General features: G+C 50.3%; 1 protein-coding gene across 4 annotated transcripts in view; it reads right to left on the bottom strand.

Annotated features, from left to right (window-relative positions):
* The window catches only part of FRMD5 (FERM domain containing 5), a 493,627-nt gene that overhangs the window by 120,144 nt on the left and 351,743 nt on the right, over positions 1-21,740 (bottom strand). For 2 of the 4 annotated variants that reach the window (XM_085644690.1, XM_085644691.1), the window contains exons 4-5: positions 7,083-7,161; positions 6,079-6,176 (exon numbers count right to left, since the gene is read on the bottom strand). In XM_085644690.1, coding sequence (XP_085500816.1) covers positions 6,079-6,176; positions 7,083-7,161 — 177 coding nt within the window. The remainder of the gene's footprint in view (positions 1-6,078; positions 6,177-7,082; positions 7,162-21,740) is intronic. The other 2 variants (XM_085644692.1, XM_085644693.1) reach the window with 2 other exon arrangements.

The raw sequence follows: 21,740 nt of genomic DNA, 5'->3' as shown, positions 1-21,740 counted from the left end.
GCAATCGCAATTTGAGAACTCACAATTAATTGCGAATTCTCAAATTGCGAGTGCCTTGACCCTTCATGCATCGCAAATGCTCTTTTTGCGGGCGCAAACATGGTTGATGCATGTGCTCCATAATGTGTTGACATTTGGGAGTCATTGTAAGCACTGATGAAGAAAATGTAGATAGTGACGAGCCACACTTTTACTGCTTTGATCGTGTGTGGGCTTTCAAATTGGAGAGTTAAAAAAGCAATCTGAAGATGGTGCCTACAGTGTGAGGCATTGTGGATTTATGTTTGATGTCAAAATAAGTCATTCAAACAGTTTCTATAGCTGATGACCAAAACTCCTTGTCCAATATGTTTCCCTAAACTCAGTGGTTAGATGCTGGGATGATATATAGTTTGTAAATCTAGAACTGGATGCACTGTTTTGGCTTTTTATGTTTACATGTGTTGTGAATAAGTAAAATACGTATTCTGAATATGCAGGCACATGCAACAAAGGAAAAACCGGTCGCAAACGTGCAGATTCTCAGAATCTGCCCCTTTGCGATCGGTATTTTTGCATTTGGGATGCATCATCCCCTTAATGCAAAAATCGCAATTTAAGGAATCTCTAAATTGCGACTACTTAAATTGCGATTGCTTTTAAGGAATCCCAAATTGAGATTCCTTAAATGCAAGGCATTAAAGTATAAAAATTAGCGAGTTCGCTATTAGGGGGAGCAAATTATCATTAAGTTGAACTTCATGGTAATTTTCAAAAACTTTGTAAAATGCACTTTTGTGCTTTTTTCAAAGTTTCATGTTGCGCACACACATGCCCTTAGAGCATGTGTGTGTGCAACATTTGTGCACAGATCAATTTCAGGGGCGCAATAGGGTGTCATTTTGACACCCTTGCACCCTTGAAATTGCATGAGCAATTTGCGAGTACCTACTGGTACTCGCAAATTGCTCATCAAGGGCCTCATGTAGGTAGCTAAATACCGGTCGGTAACGGCCGAAATTCGGTAAATATCCCGTTACCGACCGGTATTTAGCTATTTGAGATGTAGGAGGCATATTTCAGGATTCGGTAAATTACCGAATCAGTAAAATACCGATTCGGTAAATACCGAATCCTGAATGTAGGGAGCACTCTAAAGAGTGAAAATCAGTATTAAGAATTCGTTATTTACCACCAAATACAGGTTGGTGATAAATAACGAATACCTTGCAAAAAGTAATATTTTGCAGATTTAAGAGTGCCATCTGGCACACATACATGCCCTTAGGGCATGTATGTGCGCCACATGTGCACACATGCAAGATTCAGGGGTGCAACAGGGTGTCAATGTGACACCCTGCCACCCTTGAATATGCTCCCCCCATTACCGAATCGGTATTTACCGAATCGGTAATGAGGCATACCTTCCCATTGATTCCTATGGGCCTCCAGGCCCATAGGAATCAATGGGAAGGTATGCCTCATTACCGAATCGGTAAATACCGATTCATAATTATCGAATTATTCCGATTCGGCGAAATTTACCGAATTATTACCGACATCACATTTACCGATTCATAAATACCGAATCGGTAAAATTCGGTATTTATGAATCGGTAAATGTGAGGCTACCTACATATGGCCCGCAATCTCCAATTCATTGCTATGGGCCTGGAGGCCCATAGGAATGAATGGGACGGCATTCCTTAATTGTGACTCGCAATTTGCGAGTCGCAATTAAGGAGTGTGTAGGAATCGCTATTTTTATAGCGATTCCTACATGCATAGGCTTTTGCAATTCCTTAATTGCGATTCCTTAATAATCGCAATTAAGGAATCGCAAAAGTCTTCGTTGATGCATGTGCCTGATGGTGTGCACAACATTTTGATTTACGTGTAATTTGCGAATTGCATTTCCTTTTCTGCGGATTGTGTCATCTTTGTTGGTGTTGTCTCCTGGCATGTGTAACTATCTGAATTTGCCTCGTAACTACCCAGTGTTTTCACATGCGTTATGAGACAGAAGGAGGGCCCCCTCTTCTTTCAGTCAAGTAAAACATTGTGGTTGTGTTGTTTGTGAGAATCAGTACTATTTTGTTGTGCAATTGTTTCTAGACAGTCCTAACTGCAAACCCTTTTGTTTGCTGTTGTACTCTGATGACATCGTAGAAGCTCCTGTCTGGGTTCATTTGGCCTTTTCCAGTTAATGTATCAGTGTACTCCACAGTCTATTAGAAAGCATCCAGGATTTTGGTCACCATATGTGCTGTATCCCAGAATGAGCAAATGTGTGCTCTTCCACTGTTGTAGAGTTCTGTACTCTCCCAGTTAGACGCATTACATAATCCAATCATCTGTGCTCGTGATAACTGACTACTGAGTCATTCTTGTGAACGTCTCATGTGTAGCCTGCTATGTGGTGTTGTGTGAATTCCAAAAGCCATCATGACAAACAGTGTCATTCCCAAATTCACCAGAGATGGAGACATATCTTCTTTTGAATTGGCACTGTTCTTTTGTGTAAAGGGGGTGCCAGAAATGAATTTTGCTGTGTGCAGGCGAGGCATGATTTGTGAAATTTGACTGAGAAGCCCAACAGGTAGAAAATATGTACTGTTCAGTTTGCGTTGCTTTTAATTCTCTTTAAGGAATCAGTCATTGGTATAAACAGACACTTACCACTTATCTATTTACATGTGCATCCACCACTGCCTTAGATACTGACTTCTGTCAAAGGGCAGTACAAAAAACTGACAATGTTTGCTACCTACTGCAGTGCAACAACATTGTGTTTCAGGTGTATCAGAATATGGCCCTGTGTATCCTTTATGTTTGTACTTGCCAGGAAGGCCCACATCTCCAGCAAAGGGATGGCCTGTTGTAACGATCTCATCTTGAACTTCTGTGTATGACATATGGATTTATAAGGTGATGGTCTGATATTGGCATTAATGTCCCATCCACCTTTGGTATGTGGCAAACAAAGAATAGACTTTTTGTTCCCTTTACACCAACAGCATTTTTATAATGCTCCGTTTTACAGCGGAGTATATATATAGGGGGAAGTTGCATGGTCTTGTTTTACTTGTGGTTTCTTCACTTCTGTATAAACTTTATTCCGTATCCGTACTCCATGATCTGCAGTACCTATAAGTCTGCTATGACCTCTTTCCAAACTTGATGGAATTATATCAGTCAACGCCCGCCCAAGTCTGCAAGTGATATGGTGAATATATAAGGCTATTCTGCACATAAGGGGCTCTACATTTCTAACTATGTGGCCTCTTCCTTTGCTTCTAAAGGAATATCTTTCTGTTGGTGTACTGTGCTGCTAGGAACTTGAATAATCTCGTTTGTTGCCAGGTGGGTGGAAATGTTGTTTGTCAGCTCGTGATGTGCTAACACCCCAGATAAAATATTTATAGGGACAGATTGCTTGTATGGACTTTGAAGTTTGCCCAAGTCTGTAGAATACTTTTAGAGGCAAGGAAGTTTTAATCTAAATAAATAGTAAAATGGCTCAGACTCGGTCTCATTCTTAAGCTGGTTAGATGAACCACATACTCGAGGCCATTAGACCCAATGTCCTCTGAAAGCACTATACAGTGATCAACGATTTTAAGGAGAAATGAGGACAAGTGTGGTAATGGGCCAGAACCCTTTGTGGAGGGTGGAAGATAAGCCATCTCCACCGGAAGTCCCGCACGGCTCCACTGAATGCCAGCATCAGCAATTGTGCAGAAGGGCTTTCTCTCAGACAAAGACAACTTGAGCTGGAACATAGGCAGACCCCGCTTTAACATGTTTGGGTTACATGTGCTCTCCTTACAAAAGAAAGTGCATGGCTACTACTTCCATCACTTTTGTGAAGGCCCATGGGCTGAACCGTCTCTGATTGGGGGCACCTTGTGCTAGGAATTTCATATTCATGGACCACAACAAGAGATTGAACTAAGTAACGTTTAGGTCAAATGCATACAGCTGGTAACCCTTCTAAAGAGCGAAGAGGATGTAGCAGGACAAGACTGATTGGAAAAGAAGAGTTTAAACTGGTGGAGGTCGAGCTTCATTCTGAGGCAAGTGGTGAGGTTTTTTTCAAACACAAAGAAATGATGGTGAAATACCAAGTTCTTCTCTTTGTGGGGCACTATAATGATGGCCCCCAGAACCTCAGTTTTGAAAGTCCACCAGAAGCTCCGAGACAGGGTGGAATTTGAGAGAACAGGGAAGAGGGAAATCAGTTACTGGGAACCTGAATCCAAAATAGGTTAATCGAGGCGTAAGGAAAAACAAGTGTACTCTCATCTATGCAACTGAATAAACAAGCCCTGAACCCGCATACAAACACCAGATTAATATGCTGGGTAACCAACATGTGAACAAAGTACAAGTGGGTGGGTAATGAGGTTCTTGCCTTCCCAACCTGTGAATCATAGTAGGTGTACGAAGCACTTTAAATACGTGCGGCTGATACACATAATAATGTGTGGTGCATCAACAGTTTAAGGCCATTATATGCTGCATTATACCTTGGATTGTTTGAGAAACTGTGACCATCCCTATCACAAGTATGATAGGGATGCTGCAAAGACTCTGGGCCCGACGGAGATGCAGCCCGCATAATTGATAAATGACCACCAAGCTGGTCCCTTATAAAGTCTTACTAGTGTCATGGCGGTTCCTGTCAATGCTTTTTGTAGTCTGGCAATGGACTCCATCTACATGACGGATCCTTACACCGAACTGGTTTCTTTTATATTTTCAAAAAGAAAATCCAGAAGCGGGATTTTCTATTTGATAATAAAATTATAATGCCCTCCTCTGTATTTTTTGGTTTTTACTGTCTTGGTGGTGACGGACAGTTAAACAGCTATATGTCCACCCATTATAATTGGGGGATGGACAAACAGCCAATTCTCCAACTGCCCTTACTCTGTCAAGCTGTCTGAGAAGTTTGGCTACAGTAATGACTGAGTAGTCACTGCCGTAGCGAAAACAATGGTTCGCTTGCATATAAATTGGGTGGCGGACCACTGTGTTGGCAGGAAGGGAATGCTGTCACTGTTGCCTCCCCCCAACAAATAAATTGGTTCTTCTCTTGTCAGCTCCTTCTCTCATCAACAATAAGATTCACAACAGTCGGCTTTAGAGATTCCTTTCTGTAGAACTACTTGGTGGACAGTTACAGGAGCAATCAGGGTCATTTTGTCCAGTGAGTTTCTGTCATGTTGTCAATAAACTTAAGCCAACACATTACACTTCTCTTATTAATAGCAACATTGGCAGTGTATGCTTGCCTGTTTATGCTTTCACTTTTACCAGCATGCAAGCAGAGTTCTTGGTCTTGACCAGGACGTGACACCTGTAGCTCTGGCTCTCTATTTCCAACCATCATATTCCCGACAGGTGTGTGTCCTCTTTCCGTATGCTGTAAGTGGCCTCCCTTGGTGCAGTTCTTTATCTAGTTGGCGGCAATGACAATGCAGCACTAAATGTTAAAGGATCTGCATAAATATCCTGTTCAGGAAGGTCTGCATCACCTTGAGAAGACATACTTAGTTTGTCTATGCCATTGTGTTAGACGCGGATTTATTGAGGGTGGCAGAGTCTGGATCCTTGTGCAAAACCCCAACATATTCTGTTCTAGAGAGAACAGGACATGTACCACTGAGCTAAACAATCATGGAGTTAGCCACTCCTTGAAGTGACAGGTTTTTTTCTGTGTTTATATACTTGGCTTAAAAATGTTTGTCTATTTAAAGGTTTCAGTATAGCTTAGAGTGTCAGAGGACTCAAAGCTCTTAACATGTCTTTGGTAAGAATAAAATTGTGTAAGTCACAGCGTAAATTTGTGATCAATAGAACTAAATCCAAGATGTAGAGCTAGCGAGGATGGGGCAAGGGCCATGAAGGAGCAAAATCGAATGCTGGGCTGTTTGGGAATGAGAAGCATTAAGTCTTTGTCACTGGTACCTTGAAGCAATATTTTGTACATGTGTGCCACTCCCATATTCTAAGATGAACTGTTGTAAAAGGCTTTATGTTTGGCTCTTGGGTCTAAGGGACCTGGTCTGTGTGCACTCTCCCAAAAGACCTCACCTTGCAAGATGTAGGCTGCGAGCAACGCAGCATCTGAGGTCTTACACAAGAGGCGGCCATGGAAGAGATCCCTTTTAATCTGCAAGAAGACCAGGTACCTAGGAAGAAAAGAGAGCATTAGAGCATCACATTTCTTGAGACCTGGTGGACAGGTAACTGTGCCCTTTTCATGCAGGGTCAGACATTAGCCAGAGACATGCTGGGGGTTAGAGGTTATGTTGAATGTGATGATGCCCTTTGTAGGCATCTCTATAAGTCAGCCAGAGCCACCAGATTGTACAGAATATTGTAGCACTGGCGGTGAAGTCATCTCTTACACTGGTTCAGCTTCTGTATGACTCTAGCACTGTCAGAGAAGGTATACCACACCCCGGTATGGTCCTGGTAACACATCTCCTGCCAGGGGTGATATACCTCATTCTGATACTGTTCTGCATTACACCTGCTTCCAGAGGTGGCACGCCTCATTTTGAATCTGTCCTGGCATCATACACACACCTAGGTACTGGCTCCGCTTCACATACGCTCTTTGCTAAGGAGTATCTCACCTTAGTCTTGTCCTGGACTCACATCTGCTATCAGAGGTGACATAAAACCCAGGCACTGCCTCAGTAGCACACCTGCAGTCAGTGGAAGCACGTCTTACCAAGGCACAATCCTGACAGCACTCAATCAACCAGTTAGGGCATCTCTTCCCAAGGCTCAGCATCACATATGCTGTAAGGGGAAGCACATGTCACCCTGGTACTGTCCTAACATCACCCAGCTATCACTGAAGGCATAACATCCAAGCACTGCCCTGGCATCACACACACATTTAGTGAAGGCATCTCTTACCCTTGCTCAGTTACACATACGTGACACATCTCACCTTGGGAAAGTGTTTCAGATGAGGAGATTGTGCACAGCTTCTCTTACAGTACATAAATGAAATGATGTTTTGACAATACACTGCCAAAGTTTGGGACAGACATTATATATAAAGCAAGCGATCCTGCTCTTACCTGGTGATTTCCTCTCTAAGTGCAGCAGGGTCAGTAGGATAAAATTTGACGCGGAAACACATGGTGTATGGAGGCTGAGCTAAAGAACGGAGGGAAAGAGAGCAAAGTGGAAAAAGAAAACAGAAATAAAAGGAGACAGCATGAGAGAAAGATGGAGAGACAGAGAGAGGAAGAATGAGAAAGAAGGAAGGGAGAGAGAAGAAAAAGTCAGAGAACAAAGTAGTTTCAAATGGTCACACACATCTTTGTACATGCGGCATGGTCTAAGCTTCGACTGGTGCTTCAGTCAGTGACACACAGATGCACTACAGTTAGGGACTCCAAGGACTACAGACAGACGAAGGACTCCAAGGACTAAAGATGAGAGCCTCCAAGGGCTAAAGACAAGAGACTCGAAGGACTACAGACAGACAAGGGACTCCAAGGACTACAGATGAGAGCCTCCAAGGGCTAAAGACAAGGGACTCCAAGGACTACAGACAGACAAGGGACTCAAAGGACTACAGATGGGAGACTCCAAGGACTAAAGACAAGGGACTCCGAGGACTACAGACAAGAGACGCCACAGACTAAAAACAAGGGACTCCAAGGACTACAGACAGACAAGGGTCTCCAAGCACTACAGATGAGGGTCCAAAGACTACAGGTAAGGAACTTCAAGCACTACAGACAAGGGACTCCAAGCATTACAGACAGTGGACTCAAAGCCTTACAGACTAGGAACTCCAAGCACTGCAAAGGGCTCCAAGTACTTCCAATTAGTCTATTTCGCTGCCAGCTGCAACACCACAGACTCAACTTAGTTTGATGCTCAGTATTTTCTCTCACAATGTAATTCAGGGGTGTAACTATCAGTAGTGCAGCATGTGCAGTGGTGCTGGGGTACCGGGGTGTGAGGGGCACAGTGCATACCAAGTCCACCTGTTTTATACTACCAAAACTGGAGAGGGGTCCATTTCCTTACATGAGGTAGGGTTACTGACACCTTGCTACAGCACTGCGCCCTAGTTCTGCTTTGTAAGGTTTCGCAAATGACACCATAATCTTTCTCAAAGTAGAGTACTCCGGGGTATATTCCATGAGGGCCCTGACCAGTACACAGGCCCCGAATAATCAATGGGATGTGCAAAGAAGGGCATTTGACTGGTGCACTAGTTTTCATTGGTGGGTGAGTGAAAAATATTATATCACTTGCATTTTCTTCCATGAAAGTGTGCGGGTGGCGTTTCCCGCAACCGCTTTGCTGGATGTGCTACACCCACTTGTCACCGCTCTGTGCCTGGAGCAAACCCTCTGTAAAGAGAGCTGTCTCTGGCGCCATACAGAGAGAGACCAGGCCATGGTATAGAGCTACTATTTAGTATTTTCAAGAACTGTCGCATGGGCATATGCTGTGTCACGTGGGGGTCTTGGAGATTCTCTTCCAGAGCTTAGACTTGTCATCAGCTAAGAAGGTGTAAAACATTGATGTCAGGTGCTCCCTTAGATTTTATGTGGACAGAAAAAGTGGGCTGCCCTCTGGTGACCCGCTCTGCATCATCGAGGGTGACATGGATGCACAAAAGCCTGGATCCAAGACAACCACTGCCAGGTTGGTCACCTCATGCATCTCCTACTGCTGCTTTCTGCTGGGGACATTCAGGGTGGAATTTGTGGCATTCTTCTGGCAGATTTTGGTCATAGAGATTTGCAAGGCAGTTTGCATTCTGCAAGTTTTACCCTTTTCTTCCACAGTAGTGCAGAACTTGGCCAAGAGGTCTTGCAAACCCCATTCACTTAGATTCTATGGGTGCCCGATGCTACTTTTACTCCTCAATTTCTTTTTTCCTGGCTGGTGGTAGAAGTAGGATAAAGTTCTCATATTTCTTCACTTCCACCCTGTAGGAACTCTCCTAAGTATCTCTCTGCCATCATTTGAACCAACACAAAGATAGGTTCCATTCAAAATGAGTAAACAGGCAGAGGTGTACGCTTGCACAGAAGAATGGAGCATAGCTGTGCAATGGTACTGGCCTCATAAGGCTCCAAAGCACTTTCCAGTCACAGTAGTGGGACACAAGCTACTCCACAGGTTGGGGATAGGAGAAGTCCTCAGAGGCAAGTAAGATCAACTTACCCTTATGAGCTAATTTTTCTGATAAAGTTGAAGTGTGCCACTAGAGCAAGATGCCTTGTGTCTTTGTTCCTCCTAACTTTATAATATCTATTTTATTGTATAGGCAATGCCCCCTCACTTGTGATAGACGATTGGAACAACATGGTGATCTCTTGGATAATCTATAACAAGAGTATGCAGTTCCTGCCAAGGGAAAAAGAAAAAGAGTTCAGGCAGATACTAGGCGAGCAGAAGATGGTCTGCTCCCTTAGGAAAAGAAGTCCTCACACAACTGAGTGGGTGTCATGCTTCATCACAGGGCATGCTCTTTGTCGGGCCGGCGCTGCAATGTCCTCCATCACCCACAAGGGGGCTCTTTGTTGGAGATCTTTTTTCCAAAAGCTGTAAGTGAAGTGTGGGTGTAGGGTCCTGTAGTGTAAATTGGTGTATGAAAGGGAATGTGTAAAGGAAGGTGCATGTTAAAATAAGTAGTCCTCTAAATGGGATTTTTTAATAGGAGAGTCTACTGGTCTGTTTAAAATGTGGGGGCTATCACCCCACACACTGATCTGTGATAGCTATTTAGTAAAAGGTCAACATGTTTCTTGCTGTTGGATAGTTGGTGATTTGCCAGGACAAAAGGTCCTCCTAAACTACACAGTGATTGGAATCTAGTGATATCAGATGATGTCTAATCACAAAACGACCTAAATGCGGTGAGCTATTTGATACCTTAAAATTGTTCCTTGTAAAAGGAGTGGCTGACCTGCAAAAGAGAATAAAATCAAGATAAACACCACCTACATATCACTAGTGGGGTGGTTGTATTATCATCTTGGTGCGGCATGCTTCAGAGCCATTCAGCATGCTGCTATTAGTGTATGGTGCTTCAAGCACCGTGAAAAAGCAAGCCACACGACATGACAAATAAGTGACACCCTCTACAAACATTCTCAGGTAATTCGACTTCATACACTGTGCTTAGAATACGTATGGACTTACCCAATTAGGGCAGTGATTTTGTCTCCTCCAGTAGGAGCAGTGAAAATGCCAATTTAGCATGCCAGAATTTAGAGAAGAAAATCAGATACAAAAGTTCACGGCACAGGTCGAAAGCAGTGACCTGCATGGTAATAAAAAAGGAAGTACTTACAAAGTCGAAGTGTGGACTCCATCTGACGACCTACCCCAACACTGCTGCAGGAGCAGGAAGTAGGGTCGTCTTCAGTGCCCCATCTGCAACAATTTGCAGGTGTGTCATTTTTTCTATGTTGAACGGTCCATCTAGACCGTGAAAAAGTTTATGGTTACATTGGTGCCATCTTGGGAGCCCCGAAGTGAACAGAATAGTTCAGTGGAAATACGCAGTGGGAGATGAATAGAGCCCCGGCGTAACCCCCATGGGGAAAAAAACACAAGCCGCTGCGGTGCCTCGTTGGAAGAAACTGGCTAACTTCTATTCACTGCCCACATGTGAGGATAGGCGCAGTCGGTAGGGGGCGTGTTTGAGCGCCATCTTTAAGTATGGAGGAACTGGGCTCCCTGCAATAAGCTGGTCGGGTAAGGGCATCGGAGCGGCAGGGGCGGGGTATCGGTAACCAGGCTAGCTGTGAGAAGCCAGACGTGCATGCGCACGGGCGATGCCAGTGGAAAATCACATCATCACAATGTTGGAAGTGAGCTGATATGCCCAGGCAGATCTCAGCACGCAAAAAAGAAGGGTGGCATGATTGCCAGGAGAAGGGGTCTAAAAAAGAACCCCATTTACACAGGGGGTCTGCATGGTTACATGTGGAGAAGACAATGAGCGGATGCCATAAGTAGGTCATAATGATAAAGGGCTGGAACTGTGGTGAAATGCACGGTGTGAGCAGCCCCTTAGATGTCCAGTGGATTAAGAGACAACCCTTGTGGGAGTGATTAGTCAGTTTGCTCCATAGGATGTCGTTATTCAAACTATTAACGATAGTTGACAGGCAAAAATTTGTCCCCTTCAGAATTGGGTGTCCTGGGGGGGTGGGGGGTGTGCGTGCGTGCATGTGTGTTTTTTTTTCCAGGACTGTCCACCACGTCATCAGGGGAATGTCCCTCAGTCAAAAAACGTGTGCCCATGTTGGTGCTTATTTTCTTACTCTGGATGTTGCTATGGTGTTCCATGATTCGTTTGTTGACCGGTCTTGTGGTCATCCCAATATATCTCTTGTTGCAGAGAACGTCACTATATATATATATATGCATATACACACACAATTTTTGTGTTGCAGTTTGTGTGTGTTCTCTGTTGCCAGGTCAATATACTTTGACCTCTTTTTTTAAATTTTTTTTTTTAAAAAAAACCCTTTATTTATACCAACATGGATCACAGCTATTCAGCCGACATCCCGGAGGTCCGGCAGCATGATAAGAACAACACGTGAAAGGGTCCATGTCTATAGAACAGGAGTAACTAAGGTTTAGTTTTTAAATTAAACAAAAATTGCAAAACAAAAGCAAGGCAGAGCATATAGTAAACATGCGCAAGTTCGCAGTTGGGGCGAGGTCCCACTCCCATCTGCAGGTCAGTACAACACACTAAAGGAGTGGGGGGGAAAGCAGAGGTATGGACTCCAAGTTATAGTCAGTTTTACATCTAAAGTTGGAAATAGAGCTAGGGGGAAAGCTGCACATCGGGCGTTTCAGTAGCCGGGGGCACACAAATATCGCCCCTATAGTGGTTCCATCGCCCCCATATCTTATGCCATTTCTTAGGGCGGCCTCGGGCACTGTACACCGTTTTCGGAACATGCCCCAGTCCATGTTTTCCATCCATGTTACCAAGGTGGGGGGTCTCTGGGATCCCCACAGCTGCGCAATATCTCGCTTCGCCACCATATTCCCCAGGGTCACCCATTGGGTCTGTGCGGCATCATAATCGGTGGGACCCCAGACATTCAGTAGGCAACGTCTTGCCTCCGGTAGCAGTGCGATACCTGTGACCTCTTCCATCACATCATGAATTTGTTTCCAGAACTTTGTGATCTCCCCACATTCCCAAATAATGTGTAGAAAGGTGCCCAACATCCCGCAGCCTCTCTTGCATAGGCCATCTTCAGAAAAACCCATGTGGATCAAGCAGGGCCCGTGACATAAACCCTGTGAAGTATCTTAAGCTGCACCAACCTAAGTCTCGCCGGGATCGCAACCTCCTTCGGAGAGGAGATGGCATACTGCCAGTCCTCATCGTCCAGCTCGAGACCATCCCTAGTCCATTGTTCGCGCACATCGAGGAGGAGATCTGTCCGAACGTTAACAAGCTTCTTGTAGATCAAGGAGATTGTACTCTCCGGCATATGGCCATCTAGAATCCTGTCCTCCAAAGGGGAGGACTCAGGCACGACCTCCCCCTCAGCAAAGACAGATAGCAGAGCATGACGCACCTGGGCATATCGAAAGTATTCAGTACCCCCTAATTCGTACTCCGTCTGCAGCGTCTCAAACGATTTCACCTCACCCTTAGCCAGCAGATCCCCAACTCTAGAAATCCCAATTAGGTCCCACTTCTCGAACCCTTTCGTATGCCACAATTTCCCCAATTTATCGGATTCGAAAAGTGGAGTAGCCCGGGTAAGCCTGTCCTTCCAACCCAACGAAGTTGTAACCGCCTTCCACACATGCACTGCCGTCTTAGTTGGCCCTGCGAGGGACCCATCCAGCGATTTGGAATACAGCGCCCTAAGATAATTACCCCCTCGCAACAACCATCGATCCATAGCAGAGCCAGGGTTCAACGCCGGACCATAAACACCGTGGTTAATCGCTCCCAACTGGTGCAATCCCCCCCGTCATACCATGGAAGGGTCAACTTTGCAATAGCTATAAGCGGTCGACCATCCCACAACAGCGAGCGTTGGAGACTCTCCACCTCACGAAAATAACTGTCCGGAACTAATTCTAGGGTATTCTGTAAGGCATAGAGAAATCGGGGAAGAGACATCATTTTAAACAATGTGGCGCGGCCCAGGAGGGAGAGCGGCAGCCGCCGCCAACCTGCAACGTCCCGTCGCAAGCGTGACAACGGAGGAAGTAGGTTCTTCTCATAGCGGACAGATGGATCGATGGAGATATATATCCCTAAGTACAGAAAACCCTGCCGGGCAATCTGGATGGAGCAATTCCGCGGGACAATAGGGGTGTCTCCACTTAGAACATAAAGATGCAACTTTCCCCAGTTAATGGCGAGACCCGAGTTTCTACCAAAAGAATTCAAGACGTCACAGACCACGATGAGGGCCTTCCTAGGTGAGGTCAGGTATAACAAAATGTCGTCCGCATACAAAGAAAGGCGGTCCTCGTGGTCTGGCGACCATCTGATCCCCTTTATGTCTGGCTGCCATCTAATCCATGCCGCCAGTGGTTCAAGGGCGAGGGAAAACAATAGTGGCGACAGAGGACAACCCTGCCGGGTGCCTCTCCCAAGCTCAAACGGATATGACGCCCTACCGTTTACCGCGACTTTAGCCAAAGGTTCCTCATAGAGTAGCCTAATCCAGCCTATAAAACCCGGGCCGAAACCAAATTTTGTCAAAGCTGCCCACAGCCACTCCACAGTGTCGAAAGCCATCGTGGCATCAAGTGACGCCAAGATGGCCGACTCCCGCAGCGTCCCAACCCTCGCGAGCACGCCATGGAGTCGCCTGAGGTTCAACGCGGTGTTGCGGTGTGGAATAAAACCGGATTGATCCGGGTGGATCAAGTCCCCAATGACCCTTATCAAACGGTTAGCCAACAATTTAGCGAGGATTTTTGGCTCAGCATTGAGTAGTGAAATCGGCCTATACGAGCCACATCTATTCCTGGGCTTGCCATCTTTGTGTATTACCACTATTGTCGCCAGACGTTGATCGAATGGGAAACACCCGTTCTCCCGCGCCTCTACAAACATATCTCGCAAGTGCGGGGCAATCTTATCCGGCCTGAGTTTATACAACTCGATCGGTAAGCCATTCGGGCCCGAGGCCTTGCCCGGGCGTAGCGAGCGAATAGCAACTGCTACCTCTTCCGCTGTGATGTCACCATCAAGGTCTTCCCTGTCTATGTCCGAGAGACAAGGCAGGGCTATATCACGCAACAGTTCCTGCGAGTCTTCCTCCGGCCTGTCCGACACGGGAGCGTAGACCGTACGGAAGTGGTCCGCGAAACACTGGGCTATCCCATCGGGATCGGTGACAATGTCACCACCAACTGTCACTATTTCAGGCACAACTCTATTCACTCGTTCTTTTTTGTCAAGCCACGCGATTAATTTCCCAGCCTTGTCCCCTACGTCATACAATCGCCCTTGTTGCTCCCTGCTAATAACCTTGGCCGCGTTCGTCACCAGTGCCTTATATTCAGACTGTTTTAATCTCAGCTTGTGCAGTTTATCCGCCGTAACCTCATCTTCCAGAGCTGCCTCTAATACCGCTATCTCAGACTCAATCTGCCCCACTTCCGCGTCTCTCCGACGTTTGACATCCGCTATCAAGGAGAGAGCCTCCCCTCTCAGCACTGTTTTTTTTTTTTTTTTTTTTTTTTAAACAACTTTTTATTTTATTAAATGGAATGGAGCACTCCGGCTTCAATACACAGCTTATTCGCCTACAACCACAGGGGCCGGCAGCAACCTTCTTCAAGCACCAAGGGCGAAGGCCCGGGAGGTCAAGATTACATGTCATGTCTTAAGCACAAGAACCCATGTAGTTCCATCCTCTAAAGGGACCCCCGCTCCCGCCAGTCAAAGCCCCCCAGCTGTAGCAACCCTTACATCGCGGGTAGGTTCCTGCAGAGCGTTGAGATCTGGAAATCCCTTTAGGCTGCTAAATTTCATGTATGATGGCATTGGATGCGCCAAGGCCCCGGCCTTGGAGGCAAGGTTGTGTCTAAACTGTCTAACCCCGGGTGAATGCCCCACCATTCCCGCCTCGCTTCGAGCAGCCCATGCTCACGCAGCCAGTATGCTAAGACCGGGGTGGTGATCCCTGAATACCCAGCATCGAACCCTAGGGACCGGAGAGGTACGGGTAAGCAGAGCCGCTATCCGGCCAGCCACGTCATACGTAAAGCCATCCCCCAGGCATTTCAGGTGCGGCAGTAATGGGGTGATCATGCACGGGACCCTGGAGGTAGTCCCTGATGCCAGGAGTGTCCAGAAAGCGGTCAACTAACTGAGGGGAAAGTGAAACAACAGTGGGAGGGTAGGGAGGGTACCGGCTAGGCGGAGGGGAGGGGGGACGAGGGGGGATGGAAGGCAAAAGAGTCAGTAACGCTACCACTAGGCCAATCCGCCGAGGCCACCAGATCCCGAGTATGCAGGCTCGGGGCTCCCTCTCCCCGGGGGTGGGGGGGCGGCATCAAGCCCCCCCATTCCGTCTGCAGACATCCCCCAAAGGCGTCCTGGATCCGCCGGGCAGACAGCGTCCTCAAAAAGCCTCAAGGCTCGCAGTCGCGGCGGTTGCATCCGAGCATGCTCCATCCGCCCGAGATGGTCTACCAGGGGCTTCCAGAGTTTCTCATATTGAGTCTCACGGGATTGAAGACGGGCTGTGAGCAGCTCCATTGCCACCACCTGCCACAAGCGGGTAAACCAAACGTTTACAGAGGGAGTCTCAGCCTTTTTCCAGTAGAGCGCCACTGTCTGTCTGGCGGCGCCCAACATGTGGAGGCTAAGGTGCCGATCCCGCCCCGTCATAGCTCTCACGGCCCCTGGCCTGAGGCCCAGAACAACCACTAGCGGGTCCTCAGGCAGAGGGTACCCCAACACCCGTTTGATATGACTGAGTACCTCCTTCCAAAAGATCGCCAGGAGGGGACAGGACCACCAAATATGTATGAAATCTCCCGGCGCTTGCGTACATCGCCAACAGAGAGGAGACGTCTTAGGGAACATCTTCTGGAGCCGAACCGGGGTATAATACCATTGAGTCATTACCTTGTAGGCTGACTCCTGCTGGGGGATGCTGCGTAGAATTTTAGGGATGTCCCTCCACAGCCTGACCCATTGAGAGGGGGTGACCCCCGAGTCAGAGGTGGCCTGCCACTTCATCTGATATAGATGGGGAGCCGGCCGCTGCGCATGTTGTAACACCTGGTAGATACGCGAAATCAGCCCCTTATACGTGCCGAAAGTCCGTGCTAGTTGTTCGAACGGTGTGTAGGATCGTGTAGCCGCCTGCGTCAGGGATGAGCCCTGGATCCAGTGTCGGAGCTGGATGTACTGGAACTTGTCGTTCTCCGACAGTCCAAATTCATGCTGGCATTGCGCGAAAGACTTAAAGCCCCCCCCTGTGAAGAGGTCTCCAATCGTTCTACAGCCGGTCTCCGTCCAATTGGCAAAGAAGGGCGGACGACACGCAGGGGGGAACTGCGGGTTGTGCGCAATTGGGGTGTGCGGAGATGGGAAGGAGGTGAGACCCCTGCGGACCGCCACCTTGTCCCATATCTCTAGGACCGTTCGAGTGGGGACAGCCAAGTAAGCGCTGCGATGGCGCACCTCCCGAGGCAGCCAGGCATGATCCCACAGAGGGCGGCAGGTGACTGCCCGATCCATGTGGAACCACACCTTTTCGCTCTCCCACGCCCCCCATTCTAAGACGTAACGAAGATGCGAAGCCCAGTAGTATTCAAGAAGATTCGGGCACGCGAGGCCACCTCTGTCACGGGGGAGCATCAGGAGCGCGTTAGAGAAACGCGGCTTCTTCCCCCCCCATACAAACGCCACCAGCTCGCGCTGGAGCCCTTGAATCTGGTGTTCTGGGATCGGCGTCGGTAGTGTTTGGAAGAGGTACAAGATCTTTGGGAGGATGGACATCTTCACCGTATTGAGTCTACCCAGCCAAGACAGTGGCAGGGCTTTCCACGCACGCAGGTCTGTCTGGACTGAACATTTATACTCCTGCCAATTGGCCTGCGTCCAAGTGGCCAGGTCCGGGGTCAGATTCAGGCCGAGGTAGCGCACCGACTCGGTCGCCCATTGATAGGGAACACAGGACCGGAGCGCCACGAGGTCCCCATCCGGGATCGTTAAATTGAGGGCCCAAGATTTCGCATGATTGATTTTGAGCCCGGACGCCCGTTCAAACTCTTGAAGCAGCGAGTGGACCGCCGGCAGGGAGTGCAACGGGTCCGAGAGGGTGAGAAGGAGGTCGTCTGCGAAGAGGGCAATCTTATGCTCCATCCCTCGAAGGGAGATACCATGGATGTCGGGGGACCGGCGTATCATGATGGCCAGGGGTTCCACCACCAGGGCGAACAATAGGGGGGACAGGGGGCATCCCTGCCGGGTACCCCTACAGATGGGAAAGGCCTGTGTAAGCTGACCGTTCACTCGTACCCGAGCCACTGGCGAGATGTAGGGGGCCATAATGCGCGCCACCATCTTCGGGCCCAGACCCACTCGCCGCAGAACCTCCCGAAGGAACAGCCAGTCGACCCGATCGAATGCTTTCTCCGCGTCGAGCGAGAGGAGGCACGCCGGTATCCCCCAGTGTTTGGCTTTGCCTACGATGTGCGCCACGCGGCGCACATTGTCAGCCCCCTGGCGGTGTTGGATGAACCCCACCTGGTCCGGCTCGACGAGATTGGGCATGTGGACACTGAGCCGTTTCGCCAGTAGTTTAGTGTACAGCTTGAGGTCAGTGTTTAAGAGCGCAATAGGCCGGTAGGAAGAGCAGAGGGTATGATCTTTCCCGGGTTTCGGGATGAGAGCGATTTCGGCCATAGCCATATCCGTCGACGGGCCCGTTGCCTCATCAAACGAGTTGAAAAGGCGAAGAAGGTACGGCTGAAGTTGCGGCCAATAGGCACGGTAGAAGGACACCGGCAATCCATCCGGGCCTGGTGCTTTGCCCAGTGGAAGATCTCGCAAGGCTCCAGCCATTTCCTCCGACGAGATGGGAGCCTCGAGGAGGCCCGACTGATGCTCACTGAGCGAGTCCCAGACACAATCCCCCATGGCGGAGGCTATCATATCCGGCGCTGGGGTGTCAGCGGTGTATAGCGCCGCGTAGAATTCGTGGAACAGTTGGAGCTTGGCCGACTCCGTGGTGGCCCAGGTGCCGTCCACCCGTTGCAACTTAGCGATGTGAGCCCTGGCCGCCCGCGTACGCAGGCGCCGTGCCAGCATGGCCCCCACCTTGTCCCCTCCCGCATAGTAGCGCTGCTTGAGCGCCAGTAAGGCACGCTCCGCCTTGTTCGTCCTGTGTGCGCGAAGCTGGCCGCGCAGGATGGCCAGGCGGCGTTTGCGTGCCATCGTCGGGCTTTCTTGATCCATCTTCTCCAGCAGTTTGACCTCCCTCTCGAGCTTGTGCTCGTACAAGCGAGCCTCCCGCGCTCTCGCGGCCGCAATGGCGGTGAGGGTGCCCCTTATGGTGGCTTTAAAGGCGTCCCACAAGAGGGGAAGGGGGGTCCCTGGTAGGTCGTTGTCTGCAAAGTACGCTAGGATAGCGGCCTGCACTTCCTCCCTGTCTACCGGGTCCCAGAGTACATGGTCCGGAAACCTCCACCGACCGGGTCGCGGGGGACCAGCGCAGCGCTCGCGGAGACTCAGCTCCACGTGGGCGTGGTCAGAGATAGAGATGCTAGAGTGTGTTGCCGTAATGGTGTCCTTAAGCAGGGAGTGCGAGACCAACAGCAGGTCTATACGAGAGTAGGAGCGGTGCGCATGCGAATAATACGTGTAGTCTCGCAAGCCCGGGGAATGGTAACGCCAAACATCCACTAAATTGAGGGCGGTGAGGGAATTCTTCACTGCCGCAGACATGGCCCCCACCCCGTGAAAGGCGCCCCCGCAACGGTCCAGCCCCGCATCCCACACCAAGTTGAAGTCCCCCCAACTATGAGGTCCGTGTCAATCTGCTCTAAATGATCCTTGATCAGCCTGCGGAGAAAAGAATCTTGGCCCTGATTGGGAGCATAGAGGTTGCATAGGGTGAGAGTGCGATGTCCCCTCTTGACCTCAACCCTCAAGAATCTACCCTCGCTGTCCCGTAGCACCTTAGAACCCCCCGGGGTAATTCCCGCCTTACAGAGGATGGCCACCCCCGCTGTCTTAGTAGTAGCCGAGGCCCAGAACTGTTGGGGGTATCGAGGGTGAGCCATACGGGCCACATCAGCCTTAAGAAGGTGGGTCTCCTGTAAGAAAATGAGGTCGGGGTTCTGGAGCAAGAGGTAACGCCACACCTGGCGACGCTTATTGGGCGAGTTAAGCCCCTTCACATTAAGGGAGAGGACCTTCCAGCACGGCTCAGTAGTCATAGTCCCAGTACCCCTCGGGATGCCTCATCTCTCTCATACCCCCGCCCGCCCGTCCAACCCCCCCGCCACAGGGGAACCAAGGAAGGAGAGAAAGAAGGGAAGGGGAAAACCAAAAAAAAACCACATCCAGTCTTAACCGGCCAACCGGGCCAACATGTCCTAATCCAGTCTAAGGAGTAGCCAGGCCTCGCGGCACAAGCTGTCCCAGAGATGTCACTCTCCCATGGATAGGCGTGGGGGTTTGTCATCGCCAGGCCAACAGATCACAGAACCAAAAGCCCGCTCCGGGCCACCGCCTCTCCTGCAGAGTCGTCGCATCATGTCGAAGAGCAGGCTAGATCAGGAGTTGTGCACCCCAGGGAGACTCATTTGAGGGGCGATACCTGTGAGCCCATAGGCGGCGAGCCGCCTTCCAAGGATTTGATATGTTTGATGATGTCCTGCTTGTCCCTTGATGATCTACTGCCAGTCGGGGATGAGGGGCGCCGGGATCGACGCACCGTGGACCACTGCGATCCCCGAGGAGCCCCGCGATCCGCAGCCCCGCGCCGCGCCGGGCTGGTCGAAGGGGAGTCCGGGATCTGGAGCAGCTGGGCCGCCTCCCGGAAGGAGCGGAGCACTCGGCGCTTGGACTCCCACTGGAAAATGAGGGCGAAGGGGTGGCCCCACTGGTAGCGAATATGTAGTTCTCGCAGCTTATCCGTAACGGGCCGAAAGTCCCTGCGACGTCTGAGGGTCGTAGAGGCCAGGTCTTGGAACAGTTGAATCGGCGCGCCCTTATAGCGAATGTCAGGCTTGTCCCTGGCTGCTTTGAGAATCGCTTCTTTCTCCACAAAGAAGTGGACCCTCGTCAGAATGTCGGGGATGAGTCCAGGTCTCCCAGGCGGTCCTGCTACTCTATGCGCTCGGTCTAGAGCCGGCGGCGAGGCATCATCGTCCCCGCGGATCTCCTGAAGCAAGTCCGCTACAAATGTCATGATATCCTCCCCTTCAGCCCCAATCGGAACACCCCTGATGCGAATGTTGTTTCGGCGCCCCCTATTTTCCAAATCTTCCTGTTTGAGCTGGAGCTCAACATGTTGCTCCTCCAGGGTCGCCAAGCGCTGCCAAAGGTGTTCCTGATCCTCTGTGCGGGCGTCCAGAGTTTTTTCCATATCGTCTACGCGGTCTCCCAGGTCCCCTACCTCCTTCCGAAGGTCCTTGACGCAGGCCTGGACTTCCGTGCGAAGGGACCCAATTTCAGTCTTGAGTTCCTGCATGAATGTCGCCATGAAGGACTGTGTGACCGGCTCCGCCGGGGTTCCCCCTCCTGATGAGTTAGCGCCCGGCTTCCCCCATAGGTCGGCGACTGAAGCGTCCTTGGTCGCTGGGGGTTCTTTCCCAGGCTTCGTGCGAGTCATGCTGGGCTCCGGCCTGCGTCAGACCGCGCCAGGCAGGTCAGCTCCCCCGGCCGGCAGGCTACCCCCAGGCAAGCACCGCCAAGCGCTCCGCAGCGGGCAGCAGGTCACGAATCCCAGATCGGCACCCTCTCGCTTCCAGAGGCGCCTCCACAGGCCCCGTCTGCACACCTCCCAGACGGCGGGGTCTCGGCAGCGAGCCGTCCACAGGCAGTCCCCAAGCCCCAAGGCCAACACCAGCGCCTCCGCTCCCCGGTGCAGTCTAATCAGGGGACCCACATAAGCCCCCAGCCATCCAGGCCCCTCCTCAACAAGCGCGAAGGCCCCCCGCCGGACACCCCGATACCGGCAAGGCTGGCAACAGTCCCGGGGCCAGCAGGTCACCCCCCTGGAACAACTCACTGTGTGCTATCTGTCGCCGCAGGGCTCCGCCGTCGGGCGTCCACGGGTTCCTGCCCTCTTCGAGCCAGCCACGAGGTCCAGCGCGGGCAGCGCAGCAGCTGCCAGCCCCTCCTCAGGTCTCCAGCGCCGACCCAGGGCTCCGGCGGGAGCGCAGCAGGCCCCCAGCGATCACAGGGGCACAGGCAGGAGCTCCAGAACACCGCTCCCAGCCAGCTCGGGGCAGATGCAGGCCCCCAGCGAGATTCCAGGCCTCAGCGCACGCCCCCCAGGACTCTCCCAGGGCCCAGCTCCGGCGCGCGTCTCATACCAGCAATCCAGGCGGGAGGGAAGGCCAGTCCGAAGGAAGATGGCGACCGCTACTCCGCAGCTCCGCCCCCGGAGGCCCCGAAGCCCGTGTCCAAGGCAGTCTGGGGCCCGCTGCACCACCCGGTAAGTCCGAGGCTGAGATAGGGCCGCTCGCAGCAGTTCGCCCGGATCGCCGGGTCTCCGACCTCT

This window comes from Triturus cristatus, chromosome 3_1 (genome assembly GCF_964204655.1).
Source record: "Triturus cristatus chromosome 3_1, aTriCri1.1, whole genome shotgun sequence".
Taxonomy (NCBI): domain Eukaryota; kingdom Metazoa; phylum Chordata; class Amphibia; order Caudata; family Salamandridae; genus Triturus; species Triturus cristatus.
Note: the sequence above shows the minus strand (reverse complement) of the source record. Positions and strands in the feature narration are given on the sequence as shown.